Source organism: Babylonia areolata, chromosome 26 (genome assembly GCF_041734735.1).
Source record: "Babylonia areolata isolate BAREFJ2019XMU chromosome 26, ASM4173473v1, whole genome shotgun sequence".
Classification (NCBI taxonomy): Eukaryota; Metazoa; Mollusca; class Gastropoda; order Neogastropoda; family Buccinidae; genus Babylonia; species Babylonia areolata.
The window spans coordinates 36932972-36958296 of record NC_134901.1 but is presented as its reverse complement, the minus strand read 5'-3'; the positions used below and the strand labels follow the sequence as shown (position 1 = coordinate 36958296).

Genomic DNA, 25325 nt, shown 5'->3' with positions numbered 1-25325 from the left:
ATTTGGCCTGAAAATCAGCAATAATTAATTGATATGGACACATTATATAGTGCCTACCCTCAGTCAGAGACTAAGTTCTAAGTGCTTTACAAACATGGAGTCATTTGGCCTGAAAGTCAGCAATAACTGACTGATATGGATACTTCTGTCAGAGACCAAGCTCTGAGCACTTTACAAACATGGGGTCATTTGCACAACAGGCTGCCTTCTTCCTCTTCTTCTTCTGCGTTCGTGGGCTGCAACTCCCACGTTCACTCGTATGCACACAAGTGGGCTTTTACGTGTATGACCGTTTTTACCCCGCCATGTAGGCAGCCATACTCCGTTTTCGGGGGTGTGCATGCTGGGTATGTTCTTGTTTCCATAACCCACCGAACGCTGACATGGGTTACAGGATCTTTAATGTGCGCATTTGATCTTCTGCTTGCATATACACACGAAGGGGGTTCAGGCACTAGCAGGTCTGCACATATATTGACCTGGGAGATTGTAAAAATCTCCACCCTTTACCCACCAGGCGCCGTCACCATGATTCGAACCCGGGACGCTCAGATTGACAGTCCAACGCTTTAACCACTCGGCTATTGCGCCCGTCAACAGGCTGCCAACGTGGGTAGAGCCAACTGAGAGCTGCCTGTAGGTACTCATCATTCATTTCCTGTGTCAGGCTTCAGTCACACATGCGCAAACACACACACACATGCATACATGCACACACACACACACACATGTACGCACATACACACACACAAACACACATTTAAACAAATCAATCAGATCTATTGTTTCTCATACCACACTGGGAACATACACATCAAATATTTTAACAAATTCCGGCATGAATAAAACCCCACGTTTTGCTAAATGGTCTGTGGTATCACCTACACCTGTATGGGAACTCCAAAGAGTGCAATTTTATATCAATCATACTGATCTGAATAAACATGACAACATAAATATACTTACATGTTGGAATTCATTTGGAAGAGAAATACCCTTATCATCTAAAGATATTTACAGACGGCTCTGTATTAAATAACAGATTTGGTGCTGCTTTCATTATTCCAGACCTTAGCTTTCAAAACTCATTTCATCTGGGAGAGAAAAAGTCCATCTTCACAGCTGAACTCATAGCAATTTTAATGGCGTTAAATTTCATGATATCCTTTCTGAAAGCTATATTTCAGATTCTATTTCGTGTTGATTCTAAATCAGTTCTTCATGCTATCAAACTTTTAAAAGAAACAGTTAGGTATGAACTCATTATTGAAATCAACCATTTGATTCACGAACTCTTACTAAGAGGCTCATACATAACCTTATGCTGGATTCCTTCTCATTGCGGTTTTTACTATAATGAAAAAAATGACAGTTTGGCTAAAAAAGGAGCTACAAGTTCTATGAAGGAGTTAGATTCTAAATATTTTGCTTTCACTACAGGAATGTTACGCCATGGTAGAAAAAGTCCCAGGGATCAGGTTCGACATCGGTCATCGGTCATTGACGCATTTAATTTTGAAATGACCTATTGTTTTTCAAGTTGCCAGGTCACATGACTTATTGTTTTTATGACCAGTCGGTCAACCAAAGTAACTATCTCTCTCTCTCTCTCTCTCTCTTTAACGATCGCGATCGCTTTGTCGTCTGCTCCTACAGGAAATGACTATAAACTGGTTTATTAAAATACGGATCCGTGACGAAACGAAATCCAAAACGAATCTTTATCGCTGCCTTTCGGGAGCTTCGGCGAGAAGAATTGGCGTTCCCACTTTCGCATTTACTGAGTGCAGTTTGTGTGTGCAAAACCAAGGGTTGTCCTTGCGTCATCTTCCCGCAAGGCATCATCGCCTGACAGCAGTAAATGAGCCAGTCGTATATGTTTTCTAGTCAATGCAGAAGACCAGAACATTGCATTTTCTTGTCAGAAATCAATGACATTCTTAACTTCTTTTTTTCTAGTCAATGAATGACCAGAATGGCCAATGTATTACATTTTCCTTTCATTTGTGCATTATTAAAGTTTGAAAAAGCCCGGGACGGGTGATATTTGACCTATTGATTTTCAAAATGACCTATTGATTTTATGTTCTTCCGGTCATATGACCTATTGTCTATTGAACCTAACCTGACCTCTGAAGTCCAATGGTCAAAATTTCAGCTTGAAGAAAAACACACCAGTAACTATAAAAGGCTGAGAGCGGGTGGGCCCGTCTTTTCACTGTTAGCCGCGCGAAATTTGGCCAAGCAGAGCAAACCAATAGGCCTAGTTTGCATCAGTTTGACATGGTACAGTATATGACACCAAATATAAAAATATACAAAAAAATGTATGGTTTCATGGGAAAACATTACCAAAATGATTTTCATAAGAGGCAAATCATTTCTCTGATCTGCAGATGGAAAATGAATTGATTTAAGACCAAGTATGTTGGGAATGTTTCTTGCATCTGCGGTGCTCACATAACAGCCGATCATATACTAACTTGCTATATGTTAAAGTCTCACATCCCTGAACTGAAATCATTTTCAGTGTTGACAATCTTCAGCAGTCCATTGCTAATGTATGACTTTTTCAAATCCTTGACAGATAGTCCAGATGGTTCACTGTTATAGTTGTTAGTTTTTTATTAGAAAGATGTTATGTTGTTATGCTTTATTTTATTTTTCTCTCTCTCTTTTAGTTAAATCGATCATTTTCTATATGTAACACACACACACACAAGCACACGCACACGCACACACACTTTCACTTACTCGCACGCGTACACAGTAATTTCTTTTCCCTCCCTCGATTTTTTTCCTTCCCTCGTCTAATATCACTTTCAGTGAAAAGACGTTAAGCTGAAGAACGGACGAATCAAATCAAAACAACGCTGATCCAACAAAGGAACGCTGACTTACGATCACACATGGCAGAGTTGCTGGACAGGATCTTGGAGGACTGGTCGGGACAGAGGCAGTGGAAGGGACGGTCGGAGGAGGGGGGCGTGCGCACACAGGTGTGACTGCATGAAGCCTTGTCACACACCCCGTCAGAGGAATCTGCGTCATGGAACAGGGCATCACACAGCTCATCATCTACACCTCACACTTTGAGCAAGAGTCGGCATGGACAAAGCATTCACACAGCTCATCATCTACACCTCACACTTTGAGCTAGAATCTGTATGGACAGGGCATTCACACAGCTCATCATCTACACCTCACACTTTGAGCTAGAATCTGCATGGACAAAGCATTCACACAGCTCATCATCTATACCTCACACTTTGAGCTAGAATCTGCATGGACAGGGCATTCACACAGCTCATCATCTACACCTCACACTTTGAGCTAGAATCTGCATGGACAGGGCATTCACACAGCTCATCATTTACACCTCACACTTTGAGCTAGAATCTGCATGGACAGGGCATTCACACAGCTCATCATCTACACCTCACACTTTGAGCTAGAATCTGCATGGACAGGGCATTCACACAGCTCATCATCTACACCTCACACTTTGAACTAGAATCTGCATGGACAGGGCATTCACACAGCTCATCATCTACACCTCACACTTTGAGCAAGAATCTGCATGGACAGAGTATTCACACAGCTCATCATCTACACCTCATACTTTGAGCTAGAATCTGCATGGACAGGGCATTCACACAGCTCATCATCTACACCTCACACTTTGAGCAAGAGTCGGCATGGACAAAGCATTCACACAGCTCATCATCTACACCTCACACTTTGAGCTAGAATCTGCATGGACAGGGCATTCACACAGCTCATCATCTACACCTCACACTTTGAGCAAGAATCGGCATGGACAGAGCATTCACACAGCTCATCATTTAGACCTCACACTCTGAGCTAGAATCTGCATGGAACAGGGCATCTGCACTGCTCAACATTTAGACCTCACACTTTGAGCTAGAATCTGCATGGACAGGGCATTCACACAGCTCATCATCTACACCTCCCAAAGACGGGCGCAACAGCCCAGTAGTTAAAACGTAGGACTTTTAATCTGAGGGTCTTGGGTTCAAGTCCCCATCACGGTGTCTGGTGGAGATTTCTCGATTTCCCAGATCAACAGATGTACAGACCCGCTAGTACCTGAACCCTCTTTTCAGTATACACATGCAGATCAAATACGCACGTGAAAGGTCCCGTAATCCATGTCAGCTTATGGAAACAAGAAAAAAAACACCACCACCACCACCAAACACACCCAGAAACAACGACAGTGACAGTAAAGAGGAAACTTCCAACACTGATTTCCCAGACTGTAGGGGGGGGTAGGATACCGTTAATTCTGAACAAACCCCCACCCGACCCCCTCCACCCCCCTCTCCCTGCATCCTCAAAGGAGGGGTGGGGAGGAGGGTCTGGTACAGGGAGGGTGGGATGGGGGCGGAGATGGAGGACGGAGGGCTTTAGGCAGCAGGCGAGCAAACACGATGGACTGACCCCGACGTTTGTGAGCCACGGGCGAGTAGTGGAGGCCGGTGGGCTGGTGCCCCTTGAGGATGACCTTGTTGTCGACGCCATAGCGAAGGTCGTAGGACTTGATGTAGCCCACGGTGCCCACCTCCATAGAGATCCAGTCTGTGTAGTACAGGGTGTCGCCACGCACAGCCAGGCCCATCGGCAGCTGTCACACACACACACACACATGTATATATGCATATCCACATACACGCAAACACACACATACATACACACACACACACACACACATATATATATACAAAAATACACTCAAACACACACACACACACACACACACATATATATACAACTATACACATACACACAAACTCAAACACACAGAGACATGTAAACATATAGACAAACACACACACACACACACACACAAACACACCAACACACACACATGCACGCACACACACATGCACGCACACACACACACACATGCACACACACATGCGCACATACACACACACGCACACACCCATGCACGCACGCATACACACACACACACACACACACACACACTCCAATGACCACATAAAGGCACAAATGAATGTGAACATACTTCTAAACTGAATGTGTCAGTCACTGCTTTTGCTTTTGCAGATCAAAAGCTTTAAAGTTGGCAAGGGAACGGATCTTATCCAAAATTCAACTGCTTTCCTCACTGTATAAATAAAACACTGAGACACACAGACACACAGAGAGAGAGAGAGAGAGAGAGAGAGAGAGAGAGAGAGAGAGAGAGACAGACAGACAGACAGACAGAGATAGACAGACTGCTTTTCATTGCCACTGACAATACCATCCTTTATGGCGATGTGTGGGGCACCAATACAGGTGGGGCAAAACTAACGATGACAAAAAAAAAAAAAAAAAAAAAGGAACAGAAACAACATACCTTATACTGTGAACAATTAACACTGATACACCATCACCACATGGAGAGACAGAGAGACAGAGAGGCAGAGAGACAGAGAGGCCAACTACACAAAGGTACATGTGTAACTTTCGAGTCAAAACAAAATAAAGCAACCCCCAAAACAACAACACCAAACAAACAAAAAAAGATCTTCAATACACAGCAAATTGACGACTTCGCTGGTTATTTCCAGCAGCAAAGTGGTTAAAAAAACCCAACAAACCCACAGACATGTAATGTCAACAAACAAAAAAACAACAACAAAAAATCGGAAAAAAAAAGAAGGAAGAAGATCACCAATACATTAAAAACCTCTGTCATTATTTCCAACTGCTAAGAGTTCAGAATTTTTTTTCTTCTAAGACAACAACAAAATCACAAAGGCATGTAATATCTATATATAAATAAAAAAAAAGAATAAAAAAAAGAAAGAAAGTAAAAACAACAAAACATCAATACATCGACAGCCTTATTTCCATCTGCTGCAGAAGTCAGCATAACTAGGGGTAAAGAATGTGACATTTCGGGGGGACCAGGGGGGGGAGTCCTCCATGCGTCAACTGCACTGCATCAAATGTCAGTCAGTCATGTGACCGCCATGCACTTCCTCCCATCTACCACCTCCCCTCCCCCCCCCCACCCCCCCTGCCACCCCCCCGGATCCCCCTGCTCCCTCCCCATTTCCATTCCAACTTTTCTCTTTCATCTCTTCAGCCCATGACGTTCCACTAAGTCCCCCAACTTCATCGTGAAGATCGCTTTCATATCAGAACTTTTGCAGTAAAGGAAGTTGTTTGAAGAATATGTGGACAAAGTGCCTAAAGGATGGGCCAGGTTCAGTGTCTTTGAGGAGCATGGAGGGAATAGTTATCATCTTACTCGGGAGAGAAATTCATTGCATTTATGAAAAATAAATGAGGAAAGTTTTGGAGAAGAATAGACAGGATATAATAAAAAGCCTCAGAGAGGGAGAGAGAGAGAGAGAGAGAGAGAGAGAGGGAGAGAGAGAGAGAGACAGAGAGATGTGTGTGTGTGTGTGTGTGTGTGTGTGTGTGTGTGTGCGTGGACAGTGAATACTTACAAACCACTGTGCCACTTTCAATGTGAATGGTTGTACAATATGAATAATCATTTTAAGACATTATGACCTTGACAAAGGCAAAAGTCAAAGAAAATGTTTAAACACTTGCATTTTTTTCTTGAAATGATCACAAAAAAAGAAAGAGAAAGAACTATCCAAAATACCACCAGAAGAAGATATCTAGTTATGACTGAGAGAGAGAGAGAGAGAGAGAGAGAGAGAGAGAGAGAGACAGAGAGAGAGAGAGAGAGAGAGAGAGAGAGAGAATGGCCTTGCCAAGGCACACACATGTCTCTGTGTACGAAAAACACACTTACAGGCATGCAAAACTGTATCAATTAAAAAAAAAAAAATTATAGTGAACAACTAATAACATAAATAGTCGGTGCACAACACAAGAACCTTAGACAAACACACACCACCAAACACACTGAAACACTACATGACCAGAGCAGACAGCAAAACACCTCACCAACAAAACAACACTCAAGACAAAAAAGCTGCAAGGGCTTTAAATCTGTCTTTAATTAACTGATGTTGTGTCTGGCATTCAAAGCAATGAATTAAGTAATGTATGAAGACAGAAGAGTTAGGATAGCAGGAAAAACTAAATCACTGCCAACACTACAAACAATATTTGAACAACATTTACAACTGAGAAAACACCTTCTTCAAGCTTTTCGGTGATCAAAGGCCTAAAGCTTTGGTCAAGTTAAAAAAAAATCTTATTCATGTCATCAAATAATGTCATACTTCTCAGGTTAACAATTCAACATTGATTATGAATTCATTTGTTTAAATCATGTACGGATGAAAGATTCAAACTTAACACCACACTCAACACTACCACACTAGAGCAGTAACAAAAACCCAGACAGAAATAATCACTTGTCACACATAATAATGTGAATGCAAGCAGCTGCACGCAAGAGCAGTAGAACACCAAGACTAATGTACACAATTGTCAAAATATATATTTCTTAAAACGCACACAGCAAGACCAACTGGGACAACAGCTGTGCCAGACCATAGGTGACGAGGGAAAGGTATAAGTAAAAGTCTGTGTGCTTGTCAAAGATTGATATGACACTGGAAGAAAGAAAAAAAAAAAGACCCGTGGAAAAGAATGGAAGGCCAAAGGGGGAGAAAAAAAAGATAAAATAAGATAAAATCTAAAAAGTGGGAAAAAAATTGGGGAGTGGAGGCCCCACTAAAACAGCAACAAATAAACACACACACAAACACACACACACAGACACACACACACAAACACACACACACAGACACACACACACACAGACACACACACACACACAAGAACCATCCAGTCAGTCTTCCACCTTCCCAGACACCACATGGACAAGAAAGCCCCCAACAAAACATGTCACGGGACAGACAGAAAACACATTTGTTCCCCCACTCCTCCTATTCTGCTGAGCGAACCAAACACATCCATCCATTTCTGCCGAGCAAGGCACTCTGGGAGAAAACTCAATCAATAAATCATACGTCCCCTGAGACGCCCACGAGCTCGGCTGATTCAGGATTCCCCCAAACCACCTCACGGTGGGAGGGAGGGAGGGAGGGAGGGGGGGACAGCCTCACAGACATTCCTCCAACAACTGTGGCCTGGCCCGTTAGCGGGGTGGTGGGGAGGGGGAGGGGGGGCTGGGGGTGCGATAGGGAAATGCCATCCTTTGATCAATACATAACCTTGTCAATTAGGACATCACCCCTCCCCCAACCCCTACTACCCATCCCCCTGACTTCCCTCCCTCCAAAACTACTCCACTGTTGCCCTAGGATGCTGCACATTTGGTTTTGCTATCTTTTTGTGTTTCTATGTTATTCTAATTCTGGCATTTGCAGAGACACAAACACACCAACAGAACTGAAAGAATATGGTGAACAGGTCTTCTGTGTGACGCCCCAATGACTCTTCACTGGTCTGGGGGAGGAGGAGGAGGAGGAGGAGGACGAGAACAAGAACAGCAAGAAGAAGGAAAAGAAGAAGGAGGAGGAGGAAGAAGAGCAGGAGGACAAGAAGAAGAAGGACAAGAAGAAGAAGAACAACAACAACAAAAAAAAGAACAACAACAACAAGAAGGAAAGAAAGAAGAAGAAGAAGAAGAAGAAGAAGAAGAAGAAGAAGAAGAAGGAGGAGGAGGAGGAGGAGGAGGAGGAGGAGGACAAGAACAGCAAGAAGAAGAAGCAGCAGCAGCAGCAGCAGCAGAAGAATTCTGGCAACATGACCCATGCTCGCAATGTTTGTGACAAAAAAAGGTTGAAAAAGAAAGCTGTGACATTACCCTTTCTGCTCGCACTGAAGGAGTATGTGTGTGTGTGTGCGGGGCGAGTGTGGGGAGGGGGGAGGGTTAGGGAGGGTTGTGTGTTTTATTTAATGGTGGTGGTGTTTTTTGGGTATGCACATGATTGCTGAAGCCCGACAGTTCAGCTGCTGTCAATGAAGTCCTACAGCCACCCGCTCAGGGAATCCACATTGATCACTGACAGAATAGTCACAAATGGGCTGGGGAACGAGAGGAGGTTCCCGGGCAAGCAGGCACTGTTGGAACTGATGAGATTAGAATAGAGCAGAGCAGAGTAGATTAGGTTAGAGTAGATTAGAGTAGAGTAGAGAGTAGAGTAGAGTAGAGTAGAGTAGAGAGGGAGCATGCATGTGTATAAGTGTGAGTGTGTGTATGTGCACATATATGTGCATACATATATGCATATGCATGTGTATATTTGTGTGTGTGAGCATATGTTTATGTGCATCTGCATGTGTGTGTGTGTGTGTGTGTGTGTGTGTGTGTGTGTCCCCGTGCGTGTGTGTGTGAGTGCGTGTGTGTGAGTGCGTGTGCATATGCATGTGTGTGTGTGCGCATGCTTGTGCGTGTGTGTACAAGCAGCATGCATGCATGCACATACACACATAATTGGCCGAGGTGAAAACACCACACAGCCACACCAACATGCACATTGTCACTTTAAGTCTAAACAGCTCACATAAAAAATAAAAAAAAATTCAAAATATTCTACATGCACTTTCTTGAACTCAACAATCCAAGGCAAAAATCTAACCAAAAAACCCCCAAACCTCTAAGCTTGAGAGAAAGTTAAAAGATTGAGCCAATTAATACTCACAACCTGATGCAAAAAGGGCAGCCACAACGAAGAAATGATACAAACATCACATACATCAGGGGAAAGAGCACAACGGACACGCCAATCTAATTCTCATACAAACACACACACAAAAAAACCCCCCTGGCAAATGACGTCAATGGGGAACATAAATGATGCTATCTTGGTAAAATAAATGAATGAATAAATTACCCCTCCCCTCCCCACCCCCTCAGCAAATAGCAAGAGGATAAATCATTAATAAATAACTGAATCAAGATGGCTACAGTTTTATGCAGTCTGGCATCCAAATCTTAAGATGAAATATCTGAATGATATGCAGAGATGGGGGTGGAAGAGAGGGGGAGAGAGAGAGAGAGAGAGAGAGAGAGAGAGAGAGAGAGAGAGAGAGAGAGAGAGAGAGAGAGAGATGTGGGCATGGGAAGACAGGAAGGAGGAAGAACTGGGAAAGGAGTGGGGGACAGGGAGTGTGGGGTGGTGGAGAGAGAGGGAGGAGAGACAGGGAGGAGGAAAGAATAGACAGAGGGGGAAAGAAGAGAGAGAGAGAGAGGGGGGTTGGGGGGGGCGGGGGAGCGGGGGAGTGGAGGGGGGGGGGGGGGGCAGAGGGAAGAAGGGGGAAGAGTATGGCTGCCTACATGGCGGGGTAAATAAAATTTAATAAAAACGGTCACACACGTAAAATGTTACATGTCTGTCTGAGTGTGTATGCGTGTGCGTCTGAAAATCTGATTGAATGACACAGGAAACGAATGATGAGCGCCCAGTGGCAGCCGTCAGTCGGCTCTACCCAGGTAGGCAGCCTGTGGTGCAAATGTCCCCGTGTATGTAAAGCGCTTAGAGCTTGGTCTCTGACCGATTGATAGGCGCTATGTAAGTATCCACGTCAAAGAGAGAGGAAGGATTAGAGAGGGAGGGGGAAAAGAGGGGGGAAGAAGAGGGAGGAGAGGAGGTGGGGGAAAGAAGAGAGAAAGAGGAAGGGAGGGGGGGGGGGCAGGGAGACAAGGAGGGAGAGGATGGATGGGAGTGGGGGGACTGGGGAGGGAAGAAGAGAGAGGGTGGGTGAAAGACTGGAGAGGGGAAAGGGGTGGGGGACAAGGAGGCAGAGAGAGAGAGAGAGGGGGGGGGAGAAAGAGGGCAGAGAGAGAGATGGGAGGGGGGAGAGGGGGGGGAGAGGGGGGGCGAGACATATTGGAGAGAGGGGGGAGAGAGAGGGCGGAGGGAGGGGGAGAGAGGGAGGGGAGAGAGACATAGAGGGGGGAGGGGGGGAGACATATTGGAGAGAGAGAGGGGGGAAGAGAGAGAGAGATGAGGGAGAGGGCGGAGGGAGGGGGGGAGAGAGAGAGAGAGAGACAGACAGACAGACAGACAGACTGATAGACAGAGACAGAGGGGGATCGGGAATAGATTTCTGCTTTCAGTGTTCATTGGCCTTTCTAGTTAAAAGGCATTCAAATTCGGACAGGGCAAGCAGTTCAGGCAGGTCAGGTGAAAGAAAAAGTCAGACAGACAGAGAGAGAGAAAGAGGGACAGACAGACAGACAGAGACAGACTGAGGGGAGAAAGAGAGAGAGAGAGAGAGAGAGAGAGAGAGAGAGAGAGACAGAGACAGAGAGAGAAAGAGAAAGAAAGAAAGAGAGGGGCGGGGGGATAATGATGAATAAATAAGTTTTAAATGAATGGTTTTTAAATTTCTGAGGATAATAGAATCAGCAAACAAGGGGAAAAATTTAAAACACAGACAGTGAGAGAGAGACAGACAGAGAGAGAGAGACACACACACACACACAGAGGGGGGATAGAGACATAGAGAGAGAGAAGGAAGTCTCTCTTAGAGGAATTTGTTGAAAACTTAAAAAAAAAAATAAAATAAAAAAAAAAAAATAAAAATCTGCTGCTTCTGTATTCATTCGAAATATTGCTGCATGCATCAATCTTGGAACCTGTTTCCAAGCCATTCTGAACAGCCACCTGACCCAGCGCTTCCAAAAATACCAACCATCTGGTATCAGGAACTCGGGAGGTTATCACAGAAAACGATGATGATAAAACATCCACACGCCAAGTTGCAGGAGAAGAGATAGGGGGCTGGGGGCGAGGGGAGGAAAAAGCAGAATTATTGTTAGATGATTAATGGGCATACGCTTCAGAACAGACTAAATGAACACACACACACACACACACACACACACGCAGACACATACACACACGGTCAATAAACGTATTCATCAGAACTGAGTTGCCTGACCTGCCACAAGAAGGAGAAGTGAACAAGTGTATACATTAATCATCAACAGCTCATGATGCAGGTGATTACCGACAAACAGAAGGATGTCCAGGTGATTACAGACAAACGGAAGGACGTCCAGGTGATTACAGACAAACAGAAGGACTTCCAAGTGAGATGATTACAGACAAACAGAAGGACGTCCAGGTGATTACAGACAAACAGAAGGACTTCCAAGTGAGATGATTACAAACAGAAGGACGTCCAGGTGATTACAGACAAACAGAAGGACGTCCAGGTGACTACAGACAAACAGAAGGACGTCCAGGTGATTACAGACAAACAGAAGGACGTCCAGGTGATTACAAACAGAAGGACGTCCAGGTGATTACAGACAAACAGAAGGACGTCCAGGTGATTACAGACAAACAGAAGGATGTCCAAGTGAGATGATTACAGACAAACAGAAGGACGCCCAGGTGATTACAGACAAACAGAAGGATGTCCAAGTGAGATGATTACAGACAAACAGAAGGACGCCCAGGTGATTACAGACAAACAGAAGGATGTCCAAGTGAGATGATTACAGACAAACAGAAGGACGTCCAGGTGATTACAAACAGAAGGACGTCCAGGTGATTACAGACAAACAGAAGGACGTCCAGGTGATTACAGACAAACAGAAGGACGTCCAGGTGACTACAAACAGAAGGACGTCCAGGTGACTACAGACAAACAGAAGGATGTCCAAATGAGATGATTACAGACAAACAGAAGGACGTCCAGGTGACTACAGACAAACAGAAGGACGTCCAGGTGACTACAGACAAACAGAAGGACGTCCAGGTGATTACAGACAAACAGAAGGATGTCCAAGTGAGATGATTACAGACAAACAGAAGGACGCCCAGGTGATTACAGACAAACAGAAGGACGTCCAGGTGACTACAGACAAACAGAAGGATGTCCGGGTGATTACAGACAAACAGAAGGACTTCCAAGTGAGATGATTACAGACAAACAGAAGGACGTCCAGGTGATTACAGACAAACAGAAGGACGTCCAGGTGATTACAGACAAACAGAAGGACGTCCAGGTGACTACAGACAAACAGAAGGACGTCCAAGTGAGATGATTACAGACAAACAGAAGGACGTCCAGGTGATTACAGACAAAGAGAAGGACGTCCAGGTGATTACAAACAAAAGGACGTCCAGCTGATTACAGACAAACAAAAGGACATCCAGCTGATTACAGACAAACAAAAGGACGTCCAGTTGATTATGAAAAAAAACATAGGACATACAGGTGATTACAGACAAACAGAAGATATTCCAGATGATTACTACAAATGGAAGGACAGCCATGTAATTATGGAGGAATGGAAGGGCATCCAGGTGATTGCGGACAAACTGTTACAGGTGATTACAGACAAACACAAGGACAGGAGTATGTGCAAAAAAACCCGCAAGGGCATCCAGGTGATTGCAGACAAACACAAGGACATCCCTGTGGACTGCCGGCACAGGGACGGCGACAGACAAACACAGGTGTGGCTGTGTACGGGGAATGAGTGGCGTGGAAGTAATGCCACTGAAACGATGCGGATGATGGGGCAGCAAAATAAAAAAAAAAGAAAGAAAAATAAGAATGAAAAAAGGAAGGGAGGACAACGAGGTGATTACAAAGAAGCAGGACATCCTGGTGATATGTACACAAACAGGCGACACCAAGGGCACACACACACTCTCACCACACAAACACCCACTCCCACCACCACCAACTCACCGAGATGTTCGAACCCAGCTTCAACCCTTGCCACAGCCGTTTCTCCACGTTGTAGACCCTCAGGCGGGGCCCCGAGGTGCGGTTGTCGTAGTTGGAGTCGGCCATGAAGAGCTGGCCCTGGCGGTAGGCCAGGCCGTTGGGGTTGCTGAGGTCGTCCTGAAGGATCACCTGGCTGTGGGATCCGTCCAGGTAGGACTGCATGATCTTGGGCTTCCGGCCCCAGTCTCCGTAGAACAGGTACCTAGGCAGGGTGGGTGGTTGGTGAGGGGATTGGTTGAGTTAGGTGTGATGTGTGTGTGGGGTGGGGTGTGTGAGGAACGTGTGTGTGTTGGGGTGTGTATAAGGGTTGGGTGGGTGGGAGTTTTTGTGTGTGTGTGTGTGTGTGTGTGTGTGTGTGTGTGTGTGTACACTTGGTAATAAAGACATATTCTATTCTATTCTATTATATATCCACACACCTGTTTTCTACATCTGACCTTTATCTAGACATACTAATTATCTACCAATACCCAATCTCTACACCAGCCCATCATCAACACCTACCAAATATCCACACCTACCAGTTATCGATGTCGACAGTGAGTCCCCTGGGGTCTCTCCAGGTCGCTGATGATGGTCTTCCTGTGGGCCTTGTTGAGGGACACCTTCTCCACACCTACCCCGATATCAACACCTACCCACACCCAACACCCACACCTACCCGTTGTCGATGTCGATGGTGAGTCCCCGGGGTCTCTCCAGGTCGCTGATGATGGTCTTCCTGTGGGCCTTGTTGAGGGACACCATCTCCACGCGGTGCCAGGCGTACACCGCCCCGTCCAGCCCCGGCTCAGAGTACCCCATGTTGGTGAAGTACAGGTGGCGCGACACCCAGTCCATCGCCAGACCTGAAACAGGGCAGGACGCAGCGTGTTGTGTCTGGAGGTCTTTCTGTAGGTGGAGACATGACTGGTGGCCAGGTACCCCTTCATTCAGGGCCTTGGCCTGTATATGAATAAACCCTGTCGGGCGCAATAGCCAAGTAGTTAAAGCGTTGGACTTGCAATATGAGGGTCCTGGGTTCGAATCTCGGTGACGACGCCTGATGGGTAAAGGGTGGAGATTTTTCCGATCTCCCAGGTCAACATATGTGCAGACCTGTCATGTGTATATGCATGCAGAAGATCAAAATGCACGTTAAAGATCCTGTGATCCATCTCACCATTCGGTGGGTTATGGAAACAATAACATACCCACCATACACAACTCCGAAAATGGAGTATGGCAGCCTACATGGCAGGGTAAATAAACAAAATGGTTATACACATAAAATGTTATATGTCAGTATCCGTGTATGAGTATATGTGTGCGTAACTAAAACCTGACTCAATGACACAGGAAATGAATGATGAGCGCCCAGTGGCAGCCGTCAGACGGCTCTGCCCAGGTAGGCAGCCTGTTGTGTAAATGACCCCGTGTTTGTAAAGCGCTTAGAGCTTGGTCTTCTACCCAGGATAAGCACTGTATAAGTATCCATATCAAGTTCACATACCCCTTCGTTATCAATAATGATGATGACTATGATACTGTGAGGACTACTAATAATGATAATGATAATAATCATGAATCAGAGTAGATACTTACACAGCACTCTGTCTAGAAAACCGCCTCAGGTGCTTTACAGAACATACGATGTCGAACATAACCACAGCATTGTGCTGGAGCTCTTCTGGGTTGTGTGGCATCATGTTCACATACCCCTTCATTATTAATGACGATGAGATGATGATGATAATAATAATGATAATAATAATAATAATAATGATAATAATAACAATTACAATAATAATAATAGTTATAATACTAGTTATAATAATAAAAGATATTTTTTATAGCAGTCCAGAAAACCGCCCCTGGTGATTTACAAAACAAATACAATAAATCATCAATTTGCATCAATCTTCCATATAAACACAATAAAATGTACCTGGCAAACTATACACAGACATAAACAGAACGCACACATGCCTGTAAACTTACATTGAATGAATGACAGAACGAATGAAACTTTATTTTCCAACGGTGGAGATATTAGCACAATAGCCGACTTACTTATCTACATCGTTCTAAGAGACACACAAATAATTACAAACACAAGTCAGAGAGAGAGAGAGAGAAGAGAGAGAGAGAGGGGAGGGAGAGAGAAAGAGAGGGGGGAGAGAGAGAGAGGGGGGGGAGAGAGAGAGAGAGAGAGAGGGAAGAGAGAGAGAGAGGGAAGAGAGAGAAAGAGGGAGAGAGAAAGAGGAGAGAGAGAAAAAGAGAGAGAAAGAGAGAGAGAGAAAGAGAGAGAGGGAAGAGAGAGAAAGAGGGAGAGAAAAAGAGAGAGAAAGAGAGAGAGAAAGAGAGAGAGAGAAAGAGAGAGAGAGAGTTGGCAAGTGAGAGAAACTGAGAATGTACGAATGAGTGACAGAGAGAGAGAGAGAGAGAGAGAGAGAGAGAGAGAGAGAGAGAGAGAGAGAGAGAGAGAAATAGAGGGGAAAGAGAGAGAAAGAAAGAGAGAGAGAGAATGAGAAAGAGAGAGTGAGAGAGAGGGCGCAGAGAGAGAGAGAGAGAGAGAGAGAGAGAGACAGACAGACAGACAGACAGACAGACAGACAGAGACAGAGAAGACAAACTGACCATCGACGACTCCGATGCCGTGAGAGCTGTTGAGAAACACCTCCCGTTCCCCTCCCGCCAGACTGACCCTGTACACTGTGTGTTCCTTCACGTCACTCCAGTACACCACCTACATGGAGACGTTCATTGAGTCAATCGATCAATCAATCAATCATCCAGTACACCACCTGCATGGAGACGTTCATTGAGTCAATCAATCAATCAATCATCCAGTACACCACCTGCGTGGAGACGTTCATTGAGTCAATCAATCAATCAATCGATCAATCAATCATCCAGTACACCACCTGCATGGAGACGTTCATTGAGTCAATCAATCAATCATCCAGTACACCACCTGCATGGAGACGTTCATTGAGTCAATCAATCAATCATCCAGTAACCACCTGCACAGAGAAGTTCATTCATTCAGCCAATCAATCAATCATCCAGTACACCACCTGCATGGAGAAGTTCATTCATTCATTCAATCAATCAATCATCCAGTACACCACCTGCATGGAGAAGTTCATTCAGTCAGTCAATCAATCAATCATCCAGTACACCATTTGAACAGTGCAATTCAATCCATCCATCCACCCATCAATCCAGTGCACCGCCTGCACAGTACAGTTCAATCAATGAGTCGATCAATCAATCATCCAGTACACCACCTGCACAGTGCAGTTCAATCAATCAATCAGTCAATTAATCAATCATTCATTCAATCATCCCACTCAGTCAAGCAATCAATCACTCAATCATCCAGTACATTGCCTGCATAGTGCAGTTCAATCACTCACTCAGTCAATCATCCAGTACATTGCCTGCACAGTGCAGTTCAATCACTCACTCACTCACTCAGTCAATCATCAGGTACATTGCCTGCACAATGCAGTTCAATCAATCCTTCATTCACCTAGTGAAACACCTGCACAGCACAATTCAATCAATCAAATCAACCAATCACAGAGGAGCTGGAGTGGCACGAGCGGTGCATGCACGTCCCACAGATCCCCAGCACCATCATCACCAGGACCAAGAAACACCGGCCTCCCACACCACTCACGGACCACCAGAAACGCGACATCAAAGTTGTTAGTGACAGTCGACTGGTTTCGTTGTCGTTTTTGTTGTTGTTGTTGTTGTTGTGTCATCATCTGCGCCGTTTCAGTGGCGTTACCCTTCATTCCGATGTCCCTTTACAGCCATACCCATGTTGGTCTGCCACACTCTCAACGCCGGCTGTCGATGTTTGGTCGTCAGACGGTCACACAGAGGAGATTCCGAGTACTGCTGCCGAGTCACTTCAGTGGTGTTCAGTAGTGCCTGTTCTGATTCAACACATAGGACACCACCTACTCAGCCCTCAACTCATAACAATAATCGGTTATTCGTGGAAACTGACTGAGAGAGTCACCCTCCTCACCCACTGTCTGAGTGGAGACCACCACAACGTCCCCCCTACAGTCCCTCACGAATTTGCAACACCGAAGATTTTGACAGGAACTCATCGCGAACAAGGAGGGTGAATCAGAACTGAGGTCACCATGAAAGCAGGCCATGAAAGGCCGCAGAATCTGGGGAAAATGTTTTCTCTGCATTTGATGACAAATGGTAATGACGATGATGACTATGTTGCTATGGAGGTGTGTCGGACTACTTGACAAGGCTGTAGTATTTTACACTTCCTTTCCTTCTGTATCCCGAGGTCAACCAAAAAATTGAGCAACACTCCACAGATCCAACCGTGAAATGGCTGACGATCAGCTGTGTGGGCCCAGTCTTCCCATTTGAGACCATTTGGAACAACCTTCCTCATCATATCCGTGCATCTGCTTCTATTTCTGCCTTTCGCTCATCACTAAAAACTCATCTTTTTAAAACCTATCTGTAAGTACTCTCAGCTTCCTTGTTCTCCAACACCACGCATGTCAGCCACTTTGGGTGTATGTAGAGTTGGAAGGGGAAAGTGTGAGTGGGGGAGGGGGGGCGGGAGGGGAGGGTGGGGGAAGGGTTTTTTTGAGAAAGATGGTCATGAATGTTTTATGTAACTTGTAATAATTTTCTTTCATGTAAAGCGCCCTGAGCTCTTAGAGAGAAAGGGCCCCATATAAATGTACATTGTTATTATTATTATTATTATTATTATATTATTATCAATCAATCAATCGATCATCCAGTACAGCACCTTCACAGTACAGTTCAATCAATCAATCACCCAGTGCACCACCTGCACAGTGTAATTCAATCAGTCAATCAATCAATCAACCAATCACCCAGTACAACACCTGCACACCACAATTCAAATCATCCACAACCACCACCTGCACACCACAATTCAAATCATCCACAAACACCACCTACTGCATATCACAAGTCAAATCAATCGGTTCCATCAAATCAAACCACACCTGTTCGATGGGGTCGTAGGTGACGGCCGAGGGGTGGGTGCTGCGACCGGCCAGGGTGAGGTCATGTGACTCTGCCCCCGTCAGAGAGATGAACCCGACCTCCCCTGACTCCTTCAGAGTGAAGAACAGCAGCTCGCTGGGGGCTGAAAAAACCACAGGGGATTTTTTTTTTTTCAGACTCAGTTTCACTTTCACAAGGAGGTATCGCTACAAATGCTCTCTGGACAAATCCCTACACGTAAAACCACGTCTTGCTCGGCAGATACCTGACCAGCAGTATGACTCAATGTGCCTTGTCAGGCCTTGAGTGCATGCTTGTATATTTGTGTGCCTATCAGGGGCCGTATTCAAGACAAAATTCATTTTGCCTTCAGGCAAGTTATCTTTGACATGGTTGGGACCCGCGGGTACAGTTAACCTTGAAGGATAAGTTATCTTTGTATTCAAGACACACGTGGTTCGCTCAGACAGCAAACCCATCGTCTTTAAAAAAAAAAAAAAAATCCCTAGATTCCCGTCTGCCATGCTCTCAGTTTCACTTCTCATTGCACCACAGCTCAGAACATTGTCGAGAGAGTTCGCAAAACACGTGCTATCCGTAAAGCACGCCTGTTTTCCCTTAAAAAAACAACAAAGAACAAGAGGCAAGGCCTTCAAGACTCACTTGTGATACACTTAAAAAAAAATTCCAAGCTTTTTATGTATCGAGTATAATTTCAAAATGTAATGTTTAAGATGAGAAAGATCAGTTTAAAGCGAATTAAGTCCCTTAGCATTAATTACAGAGTAATTTCCCTTCTTTACACTCTGCACCAAAACGTTTGCAAAATAAATAAAACTTCCATGCTTAGCAAAAGAAGTTCCTGTTTGAACAAAAAATGATAATGACTGCTCTTGTTGTTGGGTCAGAATATCAGATCAAAGTGCCAAGTTTAGAGAATACAAAAAATATAAATATAACAGTAAATGCAGTTTGCATATAATTAGGCTTCATTTTTTTACTTTTTTGTGCCCATCCCAGAGGTGCAATATTGTTTTAAACAAGATGACTGGAAAGAACTGAATGTTTCCTATTTTTATGCCTAATTTAGTGTCAACTGACAAAGTATTTGCAGAGAAAATGTCAATGTTAAAGTTTACCACGGACACACAGACACACACACAGACAACCAAACACCGGGTTAAAAGATAGACTCACTTTGTTTACACAACTGAGTCAAAAATGCTGCAGAAGGATCCGACATATTTAACTCTGCTTCGTGGGCAGTCCCCCTTGGCAGGTAGCAAGGGTAAATTGCCTTCGGGTTTGTAGACACGCGGGTAGACTCTTTGTGTTCATGAATACTGGAGATTGCTTACCCTCGGGCAGTTTGCCTTGCCTCAGGCAGATTACCTGCAGGTTCACATTTACCCTCAGGCACGATGTTCTCTTGAATACGGCCCCAGAGTGGGTCTCTATTTCTAGAATTTTGCCAGAGGACAACATGTATGTTGCCATGGGTTCCCGTATTCAGTGCGCCGAGTGTGTGCTCAACATTCGACCTTGGGTTAATCGTCTCATCTCAATGAGTAGACGCTCAGTTGGATTATTTTTCCAAGTCAAACTTTGTAGAGACTGGCGCAATAGCCGAGTGGTTAAAGCGTTCGACTTTCAATCTCGGTAACGGCGCCTGGTGGGTAAAGGGTGGAGATTTTTACGATCTCCCAGGTCAACATATGTGCAGACCTGCTAGTGCCTGAACCCCCTTCGTGTGTATATGCAAGCAGAAGATCAAATACGCACGTTAAAGATCCTGTAATCCATGTCAGCGTTCGGTGGGTTATGGAAACAAGAACATACCCAGCATGCACGCCCCCGAAAGCGGAGTATGGCTGCCTACATGGCGGGGGTAAAAACGGTCATACACGTAAAAGCCCACTCGTGTACATACGAGTGAACGTGGGAGTTACAGCCCATGAACGCAGAAGAAGAAGAAACTTGATAGAAAGGGTGACAGCGGGATTCGAACCCAGCACACGCTTGCACTTGGCGCACACACACACACACACACACAAAAAGGAAGCCATGTCAACAAAGCAGTTGTCCGTGGCAAAATTCTGCAGAAAAATTCAACTTTGATAGTATCAGTATCAGTAGCTCAAGGAGGCTTCAATGCGTTCGGTCAAATCCATATATGCTACACCACATCTGCCAAGCAGATGCCTGACCAGCAGCGTAACCCAACGCGCTTAGGCCTTGAGAAAAAAAAAGAAAAAAGAAGAAAAAAAAAGAAGAAAAAAACGAAAAAAAACCCAAACAAACAAAAAAATAAAATAAATAAATAGATAAAAAAAAATCGATAGGAAAGCAAATACTAGTACACTTGCAGACAGAAACAAACAAAAAAAAAAGTGTGAGGCGAGGAGAAAAGACAGAATTTCATACAGAGAAATCTGCTGCGACAAAAACAAACAAACAGACAAAACAAAAAAAACAACCAAAAACACACACACACAACAAAACCCAACACAATACAGTACAACACAACACAATACAATACACCCACCTAGCAAATGAACACACACACACACACACACACACACACACACACACACAAAACCAAACCCACAACAAAAAACCAGGTGGCTTGCTGACCTTCACAGCTCTTGGCACTGAAGCTGAGGGCAATGCCGCCAAAGGAGGGGCAGGTACACCTGTAGAAGGAACCTCCGGTGGGCAGGCACAGGTGGGAGCAGCCTCCTCGCCCCTCCTCCCCACACGGGTGGAAACCTGGCACCGCGTGGCACAATGAGCCGCCTCGTACAATGCGTTACACCATGCGTTGGTTGGTTTGTTTGTTTGTTTATTCAATTATTTATCTATCTTATTTATTTGATTGATTGATTTATTATCATCGTTATTATTATTATTATTATCATCATCATCATCTTATTATCAACATCATCATTATTATTATCATGTGGCACAAAGCGCATCACATGAAACAATACACAGACAATAGTGCATAATAACATACCTCTGCACATGAATTAAAAAAACAAAAAAACAACAACAAATAAACAACAACAAATATGCGTCTCTAGAAACAGCAAAAGACAATACTACAAATTGCAGATATGATTCCCCCCCACCCCCGCTACACACACATGCAAGCATACACACACAAGCACGCACACACTCATACACACATATATATCTGCACGCACACACACACACACACACACACACACGACACACACACACACAAACTCACACACACACCTGCATACAACCAAACACAAACACACACACAGAGAAAAATGTACACACACACACACACATGTGCGCACGCACCCACCCACCCACCGACACACGCAACACCCACACCCACACAGACACATCCCCCACCCCCACACACCTACCAACACCCATCCACCCCCACCACCTACCCACACACTAACCACCAACAACCAACTCACCGCGAGCCTGCACGGAGGGAGCAGTGGACACCAAGCTGAACAGCTCCTGGCTGTCGGGCAGGTACAGCTCCTCGGTCCACAGGGCGGTGCGGGTGCCCACGAAGGTGGACATGACCTTGGCCTTGAACCAGGTGCTGATGATGGCGTTGTTGCCGATGACCACCAGCCCGAAGGCCGGGCTGCTGGCGGTCAGCTGGCGCTCCACCGTCACGTCCCCGCCGTCCACGTCGCATGAGGAGATGGTCTTGTTCTTGGCGTCTACCCAGTACAGGCGTCTGAAACACGGGTGTGTGGGGGTATTTTTATTTGTATTTCTTTTTACCACCACAGATTTCTCTGTGTGAAATTTGGGCTGCTCTCCCCAGGGAGAGCGCATCGCTACACTACTGCGCCGACCCATTTTTTTGTGTGTTTTTTCCTGCTTGCAGTTTTATTTGTTTTTCCTATCGAAGTGGATTTTTTTCTACAGAATTTTGCCAGGAACAACCCTTTTGTTGCTGTGGGTTTTTTTTTTTAACGTGCGCTAAGTGAATGCTGCACACAGGACCTCGGTTTATCGTCTCATCCAAATGACTAGTGTCCAGACCACCACTCAAGGTCTAGTGGAGGTGTAGAAAATATTGGCGGCTGAGCCGTGATTCGAACCAGAGCGCTCAGGTTTTCTCGCTTCCTAGGGGAACATGTTACCTTGAGGCCATCACTCCTCTGGGTGGGGTGTTATTATGTGTGTGGGGGTGGGGATGGTTGGTGGTGGTGATGCGGTGTGTGTGGGGTGGGGTGGGGTGAGGATTGGTGCGTGTGCGTGCGTGCGTGTGTGTGTGTGTGTGTGCTGGTCTTGTTCTTCGCGTCCACCCAGTAAAGGCGTCTGTTACAGGTGTGGGTATGTTACGTAATTATGACTCTCTCTCTCTCGCTCTGTGTGTTTGTGTGTGTGTGTGTGTGTGATGGTCCACCTAGTACAGGCGTCTGTCACATGGTGTGTGGTGGGGGTACGATGTTGGTGTTAAAAGTGTGTGTGTGTGTGTGTGTGGAGAGAGAGAGAGAGAGAGAGAGAGAGAGAGAGTCTGCCTATATGTATATGCGTGTGAATAAGAGAGAGAGAGAGAGAGAGAGAGAGAGAGAGAGAGAGTGTGTGTGTGTGTGTGTGTGATGGTCTTGTTCTTGGCGTCCACCCAGTACAGGCGTTTGCAAAACGGGTGTGTGGTGGGAATGTTGTTTATTACGTGTGGTGGTGTTGTGTTGTGTGTGTGTGTGTGTGTGTGTGTGTGTGTGTGTGTGTGTGTGTGTGTGTGTGTGCCTGCCTGCCTTCATGAAAAATGATGCGTGCGTGCGTGCGTGCGTTCGTGTGTCTGCGGTGAATCAACGGTTCCACAGAAACAGCACACTGAAAAAAGAAAAAAAGAAAATCTCCAGTTGTGCATTCCGCCAAAAGGAAATTTTCTTTATGCTGGAATATTCATTATTTATTTATTCTCTTTCTTTCCTTCTTTCTTTTTATTTTTTAGACAATTCAGTATGCATAGCCGACATTTTTCACTCCTGGGTTTGACAAGCTGGCCGACAAAAAAAAAAAGAAGAAAAAAAAGAAGAAGAAAACTGAAACAAAATCTGATAAACAAACACACAAAAACAAACAAACAAAAAAAACCCCACCACTCATGATGGATTTGAAAATAATGAGAACAGGCAGAGCAGAGGATTACGGTTTATTCCTCGAGGTCTGTGTATGACATGAGTCAGCTATGGAGCACTGGCCTTATCTCTGCCCCCCTCCCCCCTTCCCCCCCAACACATTTTTGTTATACATCTGCCCCCCCCCCCCCTCTCTCTCTCTCTCCACCCACCAACATATTTCTTGTTATTCATTCGCGCTAAAAATCATATATTTTTACGTCATACCGGAGTTTCATTTTTGTTAAGATAAGATTTCTTTTTTTTTTTTCTCTCGTGCTTCGTCTATTCCATTTTCCTTTCGCATGAATGTTCTTACGGAAATTTGTCTGTTTTATCAATTCTGGAGAGAAGTAACTGAATGTTCTTCCTGATATCCATTCCGTGTGTGTGTGTGTGTGTGTGTGTGTGTGTGTGTGTGTGTGTGTGTATGTGCGCGCGCGCGTGCATGTGTGTGTGCGTGCGTGCTTATGTGTGTTTGTGCATGTACTTGCACGCTGATTTTTTTTTTTTAATATTTTTTTTTTTTAGCTCTTCCAGTGTTGATCCAGAAGTGATGAGTTTTCTTCCTCCCATCACAATTTGCTTTTCTCTCTATCATTATTTCTCCTTTCTTTGTTGAAGCGTCTCATATAAATGCACGTTTCTTTTCTTTTCTTTTTTCTTTAATCTCCTGGTTTTGTTTTCTCCCTCTATCTTCATTTCCCCTTTATTTGCTTCTTTCTTTTTTTTTTCTTTTACATTATTGTTCTGAATATTTTGTCCCTTTTTTTTATATTGGAGTATTGCACTTTTATGGGTTTTGGGGAGAAGATGCGTTTTTAGAGTGTGTGTGTGTAAGCGAGAGAGAGAGAGAGAGAGAGATAGGGGGGGAGAGACAGAGAGAGAGAGACAGAGACAGACAGACGGAGACAGACAGAGTGAGAGTTTGTGTGTGTGTGTGCGTATAAGTATGCGCATGCGTACGTTTGTACATGTGTGTGTGTGTGTGTGTGTGTGTGTGTGTGTGTGTGTGTGTGTGTGTGTGTGTGTGCGCGCGCGCTTTTGTGCATGTACTTGCAAGCTCCTTTTTTTCTCTTTTCTTCAGCTCTTCCAGAGTTGATTCTGAAAGTGTTGAGTTCCGTTTATTCATTCATAGTCTGTTCATCTAAGATGATGATAATCGTTAGACTGAAAATAAATGATACTATCATTATTATTATTATTATTTGTATTATCATTATTATAAAAGTGGTGAGTTTTTCTTCCTGGCCAACAGCACACAATTTGCTTTCTCTATTCATTATTCCTGCCTCCTTCCTCTGCCGCACTGTCTCATACAAATGCATGTTTCTTTTTTTTCCACCTTGTTTTGGTTGATTATAATTTTGTTTTCTACATCTCTCTCTTCATTTTACATTATTTGCTTCTTTAAAAAAAAAAAAATTCTTGTTCTGAATGTTTTGCCACCCCACCATCCCTTTTTTTTCTCTCTCCCTATTCCTTTAAATTACA

The 25325-nt window shown here is 44.6% G+C and overlaps 1 protein-coding gene across 1 annotated transcript in view; it reads right to left on the bottom strand.

The window, feature by feature from the left end:
* The window catches only part of LOC143300364 (uncharacterized), a 267224-nt gene that overhangs the window by 44958 nt on the left and 196941 nt on the right, over positions 1-25325 (bottom strand). Inside the window, exons 6-13 of the mRNA XM_076613976.1 lie at positions 22161-22435; positions 21337-21471; positions 18702-18844; positions 16309-16417; positions 14351-14537; positions 13651-13891; positions 4465-4648; positions 2902-3042 (exon numbers count right to left, since the gene is read on the bottom strand). Of these exons, the coding sequence (XP_076470091.1) occupies positions 2902-3042; positions 4465-4648; positions 13651-13891; positions 14351-14537; positions 16309-16417; positions 18702-18844; positions 21337-21471; positions 22161-22435 (1415 nt within the window). The remainder of the gene's footprint in view (positions 1-2901; positions 3043-4464; positions 4649-13650; positions 13892-14350; positions 14538-16308; positions 16418-18701; positions 18845-21336; positions 21472-22160; positions 22436-25325) is intronic.